This window comes from Ranitomeya variabilis, chromosome 4 (assembly GCF_051348905.1).
Source record: "Ranitomeya variabilis isolate aRanVar5 chromosome 4, aRanVar5.hap1, whole genome shotgun sequence".
Classification (NCBI taxonomy): Eukaryota; Metazoa; Chordata; class Amphibia; order Anura; family Dendrobatidae; genus Ranitomeya; species Ranitomeya variabilis.
In genome coordinates, this window is record NC_135235.1 from 610,553,453 (window position 1) to 610,565,933 (window position 12,481).

At 42.2% G+C, this 12,481-nt stretch overlaps 1 protein-coding gene across 6 annotated transcripts in view; it reads left to right on the forward strand.

Moving 5' to 3' along the window:
* Positions 1-12,481, forward strand: part of BAHCC1 (BAH domain and coiled-coil containing 1) — a 129,580-nt gene that overhangs the window by 43,892 nt on the left and 73,207 nt on the right. For all 6 annotated transcript variants that reach the window (XM_077253370.1, XM_077253369.1, XM_077253372.1 and 3 more), the window contains one exon: positions 12,142-12,324. In XM_077253370.1, coding sequence (XP_077109485.1) covers positions 12,142-12,324 — 183 coding nt within the window. The remainder of the gene's footprint in view (positions 1-12,141; positions 12,325-12,481) is intronic.

Genomic DNA, 12,481 nt, shown 5'->3' on the forward strand with positions numbered 1-12,481 from the left:
CTAACCTGCAGACAGGTGTGGCGCTGTTTTTGGATGAAGCGTTTCTGTACAAACGTTTTAAGTAGTGTCCATGGGGTAGGGTCATTGTCTGCCAGAGTGGAAGACCACTAGGGCCCTTGTCATACTAGCTGAATCTCCCGGAATAAGCAGAGACTACTAGAGAAAAGTCTACTCTGCCATATCTGGCTCTCGCCGAAACCTCTGAAAAACAGCTATTCTGGAACACTCCTACATCCAGGGAGGCTTAAATAGGTCTGGCTTAAAGAGGTTGTCCAGATTAGAAAAACATGGCTGCCATTTTCTAAAAATTGGTTGTATCTGTATTGCATTTCGTCTCCTAAGAAATGAATAGCACTGAGCTGCAATACCACTTACAATCTGTGAATACTGTTTAAGGAAAAAGACATATTTTTCATATTCTGGACAACCCCTTTAACAAATTGGAGCATCTCAATGGATGTCTCTTCCAGATCCTTGCAGGAAAACGTTAACAAGCATGCATTTGCCCATGAAGGGAAATTACCACAAAGCCATCATGTCCTGGACCCCCATGGTCATGACATACTTGCTATGGGAATGTCATATCTTGTAGGGGTAACTTGTAGAAGTGTAGGGTCTATAACTTGGGGGGGCCCCAATGAGGAATCCCTAAAAGGGACCCCAACGATCACTGGTCATTAATGGTATTCTCTCATGGGTCAAAGGCCCGGCTACGAATTCAACCACTAGTATGGTTTCGCCTCTGACCTTACACCTCCCGGGCTTTAATACTACCTCTGTAACAGGCGTCCCTTACCCATCACGTGCCATTTATAATACTGGGTGGGCCCGGCTGTAACTATGATCTCTGCACTTCCTTTAACCCCCAACTGCTACTAACGGACCCCAAAAAGAATCCATTGATAATGCCTCTTTAAGAGCTTGTGTTGTTGAAGAGGGAAAGCAGGGCTAGGGTTAACAATGTCGGTGACTCACGGTGAGGTTAGGGAATCTCCGGCTGACGGGATGGTCAGGAATGTCTGTTACATCACAGCTCATTCATTCATTAGCATCTAGGAGTCAGAACACACATCCGTGAGTCTGGAGCCGTGCGGCCGGCGCAGGACACTGGACCCTCACTCTTGTTTTATCACTTTTCCCAAATTATTATTTTTTTTTTTTCCATTTCCGAAAATTCCCTTCTGCAAAATCCTCTGATTTGAGCATAGTGTGGAGAACCCTCATCAATGCCATCATTCTCCTTTTATGGCCAGTTAGGTCGAAGTTACCTGTGTTTTCATATAGGATCAAGGTACTATGTCGCTGCCAAACAACTCTGGCATTGGCTTATTTTCCCTGCCATTAAAGTGATTGGACATATGAAATTCAACATGCCTGATCTTTCTTTTCGTCCATCGCGGGCCGACAGATAGTTAACCAGTCCTTCAAAATTGTATGACTTTACTATGATGTATGGGACGCTTTTACTTACGGTAGCAGTTGATTGAAGTCTACTGTTCTCAGACATTTTAGACGTTTATAAATGAAGTAAGAGACCACAGGTCAAAAAAAATCTCTACACCACCAATACTATTATTATATTCTGTAGATATAGTGCTCAGTCAGGGCGGTGCCATCACCTGGGGAACCCAGGCAAGTCCTGAGGCCTTTAACAAGTCCCCCCCCCACAGATGATGCTGCCAATAGTAACTGAAATAGGTCGAACTATACATTGTTACCTCTGCACAGACCCCCCTTCCCCTGAAATGCCAGAAATTTCACAAATCTCCTCTTCATAAACTGTTGACGTTACGTGTACTGGCCCTTTAAGAAGTAATGTGACCTATAATTGGTTGGTGGGGAGTAAATTATAATGGCGTTTCCCTTTATAGACACATGCGTTTGTCGTTTAATGGGTTAAATCAGTCTTAGGGCTTCAGCAAGCTGATGGTTAATGGATCAACCACATGTGATTCCAATATTTTAAGAACAGCCGGATTCCTTTATTGGGGGGTTAGGGGGATCGGCCATCCCCTGTGGAGGGGACACACCCGCTCACGGCCCATTTTTAGTCTTATTCGCCTCTTTCTGAGATTTTTCTCCCTATTATGGGTACAAGTATGGAGCGCTCCGTACCACCGCCGTTCCCAAGTAAGCGTGCCAGGAAAAAAGGTACAAGACTGGGACTGGTAGCACAGGAACCTAATATTAGTGCCCTGAATGGGAAAGGGTTAAAGCCTCACCCCGCACATTGGATGCTGTGGGCGTGGATGTAGCTGATTATATATTGTATATTTTGGGTTTCTTAAATGCAATAGCAGTCCTATGTAAATACTGGGATAAAGCTAGGAATTTGCCAGCTGTCCTTGTAAAATTGAAAAATTGATGGGTTTTTCATCTTCTTAATAATATTTTAATTTCAATAATTGAATTCTATTTTTTAATCTTTTTGCTTGCTGTCATTGAATAAAAAAATGTGACTGTACTCCCAGAGGGTATAAAACTGTCGCAATACAGTTGCACGGCTCATTTAAAGACTCTAAAACACTGTATCTAGACTGGTCGGACTGTAACTGAAATATTTCCATTCACTGATGGCAAGCAGAAATTCTGAAATGGTGAAAAATTGATACTCAAAATACATTTAGAAAAACTGCTGATTTATACAATTTTTGAAAAATTAATTGGGTTGAGCTGCATTACCGGACATGGCCTAAGGCAATGGTGGCGCTGTTTCTATACAAAAAAACAAAACAAAACAAAAAAAACCCTTTTGGTGCTTTAGATGTAACGATTACAATGTATGGTCTCCAGGAATAAAAACCATTGAGCCCCTTCATGTTATTAAAGCTCCAGGCTTTTATAATCTCTGCTTGCAGTCATTGAATGGGAACCCTAATTGCTATCAATGAAGCCCATTCTAATCCTTTTTTATTAGGTCGGGCTCACACTTGCATCAATACCCGCCACTGCCGCCGCCACTCGGGACCGGAGTGTGCGGCTGCATGTATTTCTACGCAGCTGAACGCTCCAGACCGGACCGCAGGCGGCGGTGCCAGGAATTGATGCCAGAGACTCATGTGAGTTTCTCGCATTGTACTTGCAAGTGTGATCCCGGCCTTACACTGACAGCTCTGATATAATCCATGCAGGAAGGATGTTTCCATTCACTCACAGCAAGTCGAGAAGAACAGTTGCTGATGACTTGCAGTTGAGCTGCAATACCAAATACAACCACTAGACTTGAGTGGTGCTGTTTTGCGGAAACGGTCTGGCACCACCCCACGCCTGTGCCCTGGCGGAGGCTTGTGCTGGCAGTCTGTGGGCAATGCTCGGTTATGATTTATTACACTTTATAAAAAACAATGATGATATAACCTCAGAATCTTCTGATTACATTTCTGGCCCAAGCCACTCGTGCAGGGGAACGGGTCGTGTGAAGGGGCAGCGCGATGTGTTGTGCATGTGTGTGAACCTAGCGGATGAAGCCTGGGAACCTGGATCGCTAGTCCGGGCTGAGCGACTGCACCTCTGGGACTAGCCCTTTAAGAGACAAAAGGGGTGTGGGATCCTACGACTGCAGCTTCGTTCTCAGGATCCCACTGCCGCTTCCTTCAACGCTGCTCCCTCTCACTTTTCTAAATGAAAGCAAATGTTGGGTCTGTTTCCCATCCTTCTCTGGGGTGGCATTAGGGGGTGCTACCCCCGTCACCCTGCCTCCATATGTCCTCCAGTCCGATCCTCTTGACCGTACGTGTGTCCTGTGCCCCTCTCTCTAGAATTTGGCTTGGTTCTTATAGCGGGTGGGTGGGCCTTACCATAAAAGAGGGGGGTTATTATTAAACATGTGTGGGAAATATGGCTGTGTGCATCTCCCAGATTTTTGTGCTCGTGTGTCTGCCAGAGTCTTAAGATGTGAATATCGCTGGTGGGACGCACGTCTACACATAATACAAGAATGGGGGTGGAGTGTGGTGAGAATAGTGTTGGTTTAAAGGACATTTCCCCTTTAAATAAAATATATAGACGGCGCTTTAATTCTCATCAGCTTTCCTTTTATAACTGACACTTTTGGAATTTTCAAATTTGAATTTTGTTTACATTTTATAACTGACCCTTGTATTTGAAATTCGAATTTGAAAAATTCTAAAAGTGTCAGTTATAAATGTAAAGCTAGATGAGCATGATAACGCCTGCTAGAGCGCCCCACAGGAGTCCTCGCCCACCTTTCCCTGATTCTGGAGTAACACCTCTACCCAAATTCCTCCTTTTCCTCTTTGTGCGAGGTATACCGGTAGTCACCCAGCTTTCCTGCCTGTTACGATGGCAAATTTACCTAGTTACAATTTCTAAAGCTAAAAGAGCTGAGCTGTAATACCACACACGCAACCTGAGGGGCGCTATATTTTTTTTTATTGACGAAAGGAACTATATTTTTCTAATCCTGGAAACAATTGCTGTGTGAGTTTAAGCAGCAAATCGGCATAAACGGAAGCTTCTCTTTTTAAAGGGGTTGGCTAGGATAAAAAAAAAACAAGAATAGCTGCTTTCTTCAAAAAACAGCGCCTCTCCTGTGTTCAGGTTGTCTCTATTATTACAGCTCCTATAGAGTGGAGCTGTAATACCAGGCATAACCTGTGGATAGTTGTGGTGCTTTTTTTTTATTTTGGAAGAAGGCAGCCATATTTCTCTAACTTTTTTTTTTTTTTTTTTTACACATTATTATTATTATAGCACCATTTATTCCATGGTGCTTTACATGTGAACACATGATATATATATTTTAAAGCTCTTATTGCAATTCTCTTCCTTTTAAAGGGTTAAATATACCCCAAACGTTTATTATTGCTGTTTTCTTCCAGAAACTGTGCCCCACCTGTCCATATGTTGCACTCACTCCATTATAGTGAATGGAACTGAGCTGCAATACCACACACAACCTGAGGACAAGGGTGGCGCTGTTTTTTGGAAGGCGCCTTACCCGCTGTCTGTAATAAAACTGGCATAAGTTTTGTCCTAATCCTTGTCACATTTGGTCGGTCGTAATTGTGTCAGCTGTTGGGATGCATGACGCCAGGGTGCCGGGGCGTGTGTGTCCGGGTGGCGGACTGTCACTAGAAGGACTGTTTGTGTGTGAGACACTAGAAGTGTTCAGTCTTGTGAGTGCGCAGTGCGGTCAGGCACCGTGCCCAGCCAGATAAGCATCATATGAAAACAGAGTAGGCCATGACACCAGTTGTAGACAGTGCTGAAACCAAAGTGGGAAGGAGGGGGCCCGGGGACAGAATCCGGACAGACCAGACTGGAATTCTTCCTGCCTCTCCAAGAACTTCAATAGTTCAGGACTTAACAAAGATTTTATTGAGGAATTTCAAATATGCCGAATATTGTAATTATATCCTATAGAGGGCCCTACGCTCAAAAAACAAAAGGAGGGAAGTTATGAATCCATGGACTTGTGATGTAATCACTTTCAAAATGAGACCCTGACCAGTTTAATTCTCCTGGGTCCCACTCGTAATACCTTCAAAGGGTTATCCACATTTCGGGACATTTTTATTTTTAAATACGTGTGGTCTGTGGTCATAAATCAGCTGAGAAGAGCTAAAAAAAAGAGACAGATAAGAGTTAAAAACCCTTCCATTGCAATGTCAAAATGGGCTCACTCTTGGATTCTGAGTTAACTCAAGCTAAAAGAATGGGCACAACCGTTAATGAAACCCATTTACAACAATCATTTTTCATCTCAAATATTGAAATTTGAGTAATAAAAAATGTCCTCAAAGGTGAATAACTCCTTTAAATAGGTGGTGGTGGTAGGGAACCCTGTGGCCAGCCAAGGACTTTCCCTACAGGAGGACTGTAGCTAGTATGATGACCGGACGGCTTGAGCATGTCAAAACTAGATGCTTCTATAGAGTGGCTCAGAGATCCTTAAAGAGGGGATTTTCGAATAATAGTATATATACAATGGTTGTCTTAATGATAAACCCCTTTAAGCAGACAACAAATATGACTTCCATTACAAATCGCTTGTCCCTCCCACTGGAGTTGTTTAAGTCTGGACCCCAACCATGCCTATCTTGTGCCCACAACAATAGCCCCTGTGAACGCCCTCAACTCACCAGAGAGATTTACATACTGTATACCCAGCTACCTTTTGGCCTTGAAGTGTTGGGAAATCTGGGACAGCTGTGATATTTCTCTTACTGAAGTAACGAAAGAGTCCTATAAGTAACTTATCCCATAATATATGCATATACTTCCTGATATTTCCTTTTTTTTTCCCCCAAGATTGTCCCTCTGGAGGACCAAGTGGACATTTCTGGGTCAGATCGGTGCCATACTTAAAAAGTTCTGCTCATAGGGATATAAATATTGGGCGACGTGACCTCGGCAACTATGTGACCGATAAGGAGGCATATCTTGGGTATCTTTGTCCTTTTAACATCTGATTCTCCTATCAGATATTGCATGGGTATCTGGTGCAAAACTTGTTGGGACCTTCAGCTCTCTGATAGTGGGGTGTTGAAGCCGGGGCCACAGTTTGACATTTTCTATTACCTCTAGGAACCTTTTCTTGGCATACGTGTCCTGAGGGGTTATGAAACTTTGGGCATTTATGAAAGAACGATAAGATCAATATAATGTGTCCTCCTTTGATTCTGGTCTTAAAATGTCCTCCAAAAATAAGGTGCTGGACTATCACGTACCAGATTTAGGGAATCTTCTATATACTCCATGACGGATGCTGCCTTTTTTTTACATACTTTTTCTATTATTTTTGTATCCTCCACACATCTGTTCTCCAAAGGAGCTGTGTTTGTGTCTACTCCACACATTGATACCAGCTGGGTCGTTGGTCCAGACAGAGCTCTTGACAATTTGCCAATCTACACGCCTCAGGGGTAGACGTGGCTGGAGTGTTCTGCACCTTTATAACACCGATCCCAATGCTCCATCAAATTAGGCTGAAATCTCAATTATCTGTGTGTTAACTTTTTTGAGGCAATCTGGGTCTGATCGTAGGTGGACCCGAGTTAGAAGATTCTAAGATTTTTGGGCCTTCATTTAGGTATATGGATGTTTCCTTCAGTTTTTATGGACCTGGCTTACTTCGCCTGGTCTCCTCATTGTTACTTCATAGAGATATTTTGAGGGTATTAATTAGGCGACGAGGTTCCGATTTGTTATTTAACAATTGTTCGTATCTTGAGGGAAATTTCTGTGTGACCAAAATATGATCATATGACGTACTGGTACAACTTGCCACTTGTGTCATGCACATAGCAATGTGGTCAACACAAGGCTTGTAGTCATTTCATTTTATGGGCTCGTTATCACAATGTTCTGGATGCCCTCTCCTCCACACATTGTAGAAATTTATCTAGATCTGGTGTCTTGCTGTTTGTGACTAGACATACATAATGCAAAATGTCGTCAGTCAGTCCTAAAAGTGGTAATCGCATCTGCCAGCTCTCACACCTGTTATGCCCTAGGAAACATCTAGCAGCGCCAGGCGGTGTCATAACTGGATCTGGTCTGCCGTGCTTTGATCCCTGCTCTTCGTAATGTAGAAGTGTCTTTGAGTTAATTCCTTCCTTATTAGCTTCTACTTGGAACTCATCTGATGAGGAAAATTTGCCATCACACTATTTTTTTTATTTTTTTTAAAGGAACCATTTATTTCAGACCATGTAAAGCTTGAACAAATTGTGAATTGGGGCCATGTTCCACAGCCATGCACATCTTATTGAACCTTTTCTCTACTTAAGACATGATGGCTCAGCAGCCAAGTGATCCCACTACAATTGGTCTAAAGGTGGCCATACAAATGTAGTAACTGTCGACCAAACACTGATTCAACTCCAGCCTTCACGTGTATGTGTTTTCAAGGAGTTAATGGGAGTAATTGGCACCACGAACCTCAGTTGGTGACAGATCTCTCCTGAGAACAAAAGAATTGGCCATTAAAATTCAACATGCCCAAGTCTTTTTTTCGCTCAACATCATCTATTGGGAAGAGTTGTGATGCTTCCTTACAGTTGTTAGGTCCTTCTGAAATTGGAAATGTGTACAGGGGTTTAAGTCCTCCAAGCGCCCCATCAAAAGCCTCAGCCCACAATTAATTTTTCAATTTTTGAGGGGGCAACTAGCTAAATTTGGGACGCTTTTCCCCCTAATAGAACTTCATGAGTACATTCAAAATCTTAGTGGTCTGGTATTCTACAGGTAACTTGATTTGTTGGATAGGCAATTTGTCATGAGGGTTCTCCATGAAAAACGATTCTCCCTAATTCGGCCGGTGTAGACCTTAAATGAGCTCCAATCATCTTATTTTATTGATTGACATACATTGCCAGTAGAATCTGTTTTACTGAAGGATAGTCTTTCCTAGTAGGATATTTTTGTAGTCAAATTAGATTATCGAGAAGCCTCCACACCATGTTGATCTGTTGAAGATGGTCCCAAAACCCAAATGTCTGAAGAGCTTGAAAGATTTGCCAAATGGGCAGGTTTTGCTTGAACTTTACTAGTGGCAGTAGTGTAATGTATAGATTTTGCATTCGGTCCCAAGAATTACTACTCCACCTTCTAATTTAGAATGCTGGCATTTTTCTTTTGAGGCAGAGGGATGGGGTACGACTGCATCCCTTAATGTGGGCAGTAATGGTTATGACTCCCATTTCCAAAAAAAAGTGTAGGATAGTCATTTTTAGTAGAACCCATTAGAGAGAAGACAGTATTAACAGGGTTAAATAGGAAGAGAGACCAGCCCCCCTCCCTATTAAAACCACACTTGGGACACTCATTTCCAAAGTATCTAGGCGGGAGCAGTTTGGCAGCGTGGGATGACCCCCTCCGACAATTCTCCTCCCGTCACCAACAGCCCGGACCTGTTTTCTATCAGAGGCAAATTACTTTGTGTATTTTTCTTTTTTTTCTTAACTTTGGATCCTACATTTAGAAACACATGCGGCGCAAAGGATGGGAGGGTTAAAAAAAAAAATTGCAATTGTAGGCTGCATATTGGATAACCCCTTTGCTGCCAAGAGCAGCTAAATAATATGGGACACATTACATTGCAATGCTCCCATCTGGACACAGTAGGGTTACTGTATCCGTGTTTCCAGGACTGTTATCCCAGGAGAGATCCCCGCCATATGATCTCACAATAAAAGTTTTCTTTTTACGATCCGTGTAACTGTTTCCCTTGCTATTTTCTCCTGTGAACGGCTGCTGTTGGGTTGGCAGGTCCTGGTTCTCCCTTTGCTTCCTCATCGTGAAGCTATTTACTGGACCCTTATGGGGTATGTGATAAAACAATACAGGGAGATCATTATTACGACCGTTCCTACTAATCTTGAAGATCATGTTCTTCTGGGGTAAGTCAATGGGACTGGGGGGGGTCTCTTGGTGGGTTGTCACATTTTTATTATTATTATTATTATAAGTTTTGAAGGTAAAGGTGAATGGTGAGTTCAGGACTGAGCTGAATAAAAAATGTTGTACCTACAACATTATACGAAAATTTAGCTCTGGAATTTTATTTGGGTTTTACCCTATGGGTGGGATTGTTCCCTGAGAAATTCAACAACATGTGCCACATGGTTTTTAACGACTGGTCATCTACATGTTGACCGATATTTGAGATGTCCTCAGTAGTTGCGTTGGGTGATAAGGGTGTAATGGTTCTTTTTATTTGAAATCCATCTGCACCCCAAAATGTAAATGTTAATACTAGGACGCATGCTCCTGTATGATTATTTCTACAAATTTCTACATTGTAACTGATGTTTTTTTGGCATCAGTCTGTGCCATATAGCATCCCGAGTATCCCACCATGCTTCCATGGAGCTAGTCAGATCTCATTATTTTATAAAAAGGAATGAGATCAGAAAGCATCTCAGAAACCGTGTTGGTCTGAAGTCTATTTTTGAATGGCAGAATTTCCTGAAAAATTGATATTGTCCTATAGTTCATAATGTATTACTTATTGTGCCAATTTGTGTTTGAGAAGTCAATCAGATCTGATGGAGATGACCAGCAATGAATGGAAATCCTCTGTCAAGTACCGTGGGTGTGAGTTAGGGTGTGGTTTAGGATGTGGCTCTCGTACTCTGCCTTTTCCTTTTAGTCTTCTTGGGAACAGTTTTGGAAGGGAAGGCAAGCCGAGACTTTGAGAATACTGCGCTGCTCCCTTAGGTCAGAGTTGAATGTGGTCCATTTCTTCTTTTAACAGCTGTGTGTGAACTGGCACTGTGTTGATACAACTGGGAACAATATAATGACGATGCGCATTTAAAAATAGACCCTTGAAAGAACTGGCTTAGGTTCATGATAAAGTTCTTTTGGGGGTGGCAAATGTGAAGATTCTTGTTTTGTTAACACTATAGAACATCTGGGTTTTTCTTGGTAGGTTCTCCACAGGGTGGCACACCTACAGACTGGCGTAATAGGCTGGCAACCGATGGCTTTCCAGTTATGATGGAGCATGCTGGAACTTGTGGTTCTGAGGTGCATTGGTTGCTTAAGCCTAGCCTTGAGCAAGGGAGGTCTTGGCTGAGGGCTATGTGTGTGTGTGTGTGTGTGTGTGTATGAGGCGTAATCTGGAAAGACACTTCTGACAGCTCGCAGGGAATCTCACATCTGGAAATCACTCCCTGTCAGGTGACAGAAGCAGCTGGAGGAAGTTCGGAAAGGGAGGTGGGAGTCATATGAGGCTTGGTAGAAGATGTGAGATTTTAACAGTGCCCCGAAGGCTGGGAGGGAAGGGAATTGATCATCCAATGATACAGTACACACCCTGTACACTGTTCGGCTGTTGCACATGACTTCCATTAATTACTTTTTTTTTTTCTTTTCTTTCCAACTTCTGGATTACGCTTTGGTTTACGAGTGGTTGTTTTATTTTTTCCCCTTCCCCTTTTTTCACTTTAATTTTAATCCCATAATAGTCAAAACATTAAGTCAATACAGTTCTTATGAAACCATAGGGGCTGTAAGTCAGAGTAAGGTCATGTAGCTACAATGCAGAATATTTTTTTAGTTTTGGCCACGGAGCATTGCGGAGGTTGGAGTCAGAACTGAACCCTAGTACACCAAATGTGCCAACAAGGACAGATTCTTCTTCTTTTTTTTTTTTTTTTTTTTCAAGGCCTAGGAGATCCAAGCTAAATGGTTTAGTGCATGAGTGATCCAATAATAAAGACATGATTCCCCATGTACAGCTTTTATTTCTTCTGACCATCACGTAAACTTTGGATATTGCAATCGAGACATGGGTCAACCAAGAAGGTCACCTCCCCCTGATGTTCGCTTCCTTCTTTTTATGGTTGAGAATTACTCATCTCCGGCATAAAACTGAGATTAGTTGGGAGTGGGTTCTCAGAATCCCAAAGGAATTTATACGGTTCCAACGGCAAAAATACACGTTTCCTTGCCTAGCAACAAATTTTCATAGGGTTGCTCTTTAGCCAATAGGTAAAACTGGTCTTGGCTGCCATCGAGGCAGCATAAGATCCTGGTGTTTCTTGTTTTCGTTGGTATATAAGTAACCTAGATTGATAAAACTTGAACATTTTTCAACCATCCATTTGCGATCATAGGCAACAGTCTTGAAACATCCAACTTCACAGAGTTAACACTTTTTAGATGATCACCAAAAATTCGGGCAAAGTAGTCCCCTCAATCAAAAGTGTGGATGGAGGTGGACAAGGCATCTATTCAAATAGCTGGTCTTTTGTACAGGTCTCAATAGGTTTTTTGTGATAATGTATACACTTTTGGCCTAGATGACTGCGACACAACTTTGACTTGTGAGCTGTCGTATTCCAGTGGCATAAGCTTTTGATACAGCAATAGCCTAAAAATTGAGTGGACTACAGTTTTGGGTTTTTTGTTTTTTTTTGCTGTTACAAATTGTCAAGTTTTTTGTTTTTTTTTTGTCTTCATTGCTCTATGTCGTTGTCATGCTACGCAGTAGAGAAATTTGATTAAAAGTCAATGTCTAGTTCTGGTCTTGCTGATTTATGCCAACCATTAAGTCACATAGTGATGTGTGTGTCTATAGTATACCAGTATGTTAATTATCAAATTTTTTTTTTTTAAGGGAGTCGATGATAAACTGGTCTGTGACAGCTTTTGTCTTTTGTTTTTTAGCAAGCACTGGTTTGATGGCGAACTCTTCCCCCTCTTTTATGGGCGGTTTTCTGGGTGGTAGCCTGGGCTCTGCAGCAGCATCGACACACCCAGCAGGAGCATCCTCATCTCCATCAGAATCTACCTACAGGGGCCCCCATGGGGCTGCAGCCTCCCAGATCTGGTTTTCTCACTCCCATGAAGGTCAGTACCTCTATGTATGTTTCAAAATAGAATTGTATTGCAGTCGGATCGTGTTGGGGCAAGTAATATGGCATGTTTTGAGTAAAGTAGGCTTCTTTTTTGCTCCTTTTTTAGAGTATTGATTTAGATCTATTGCAGAATTATCATTTTGGATCTG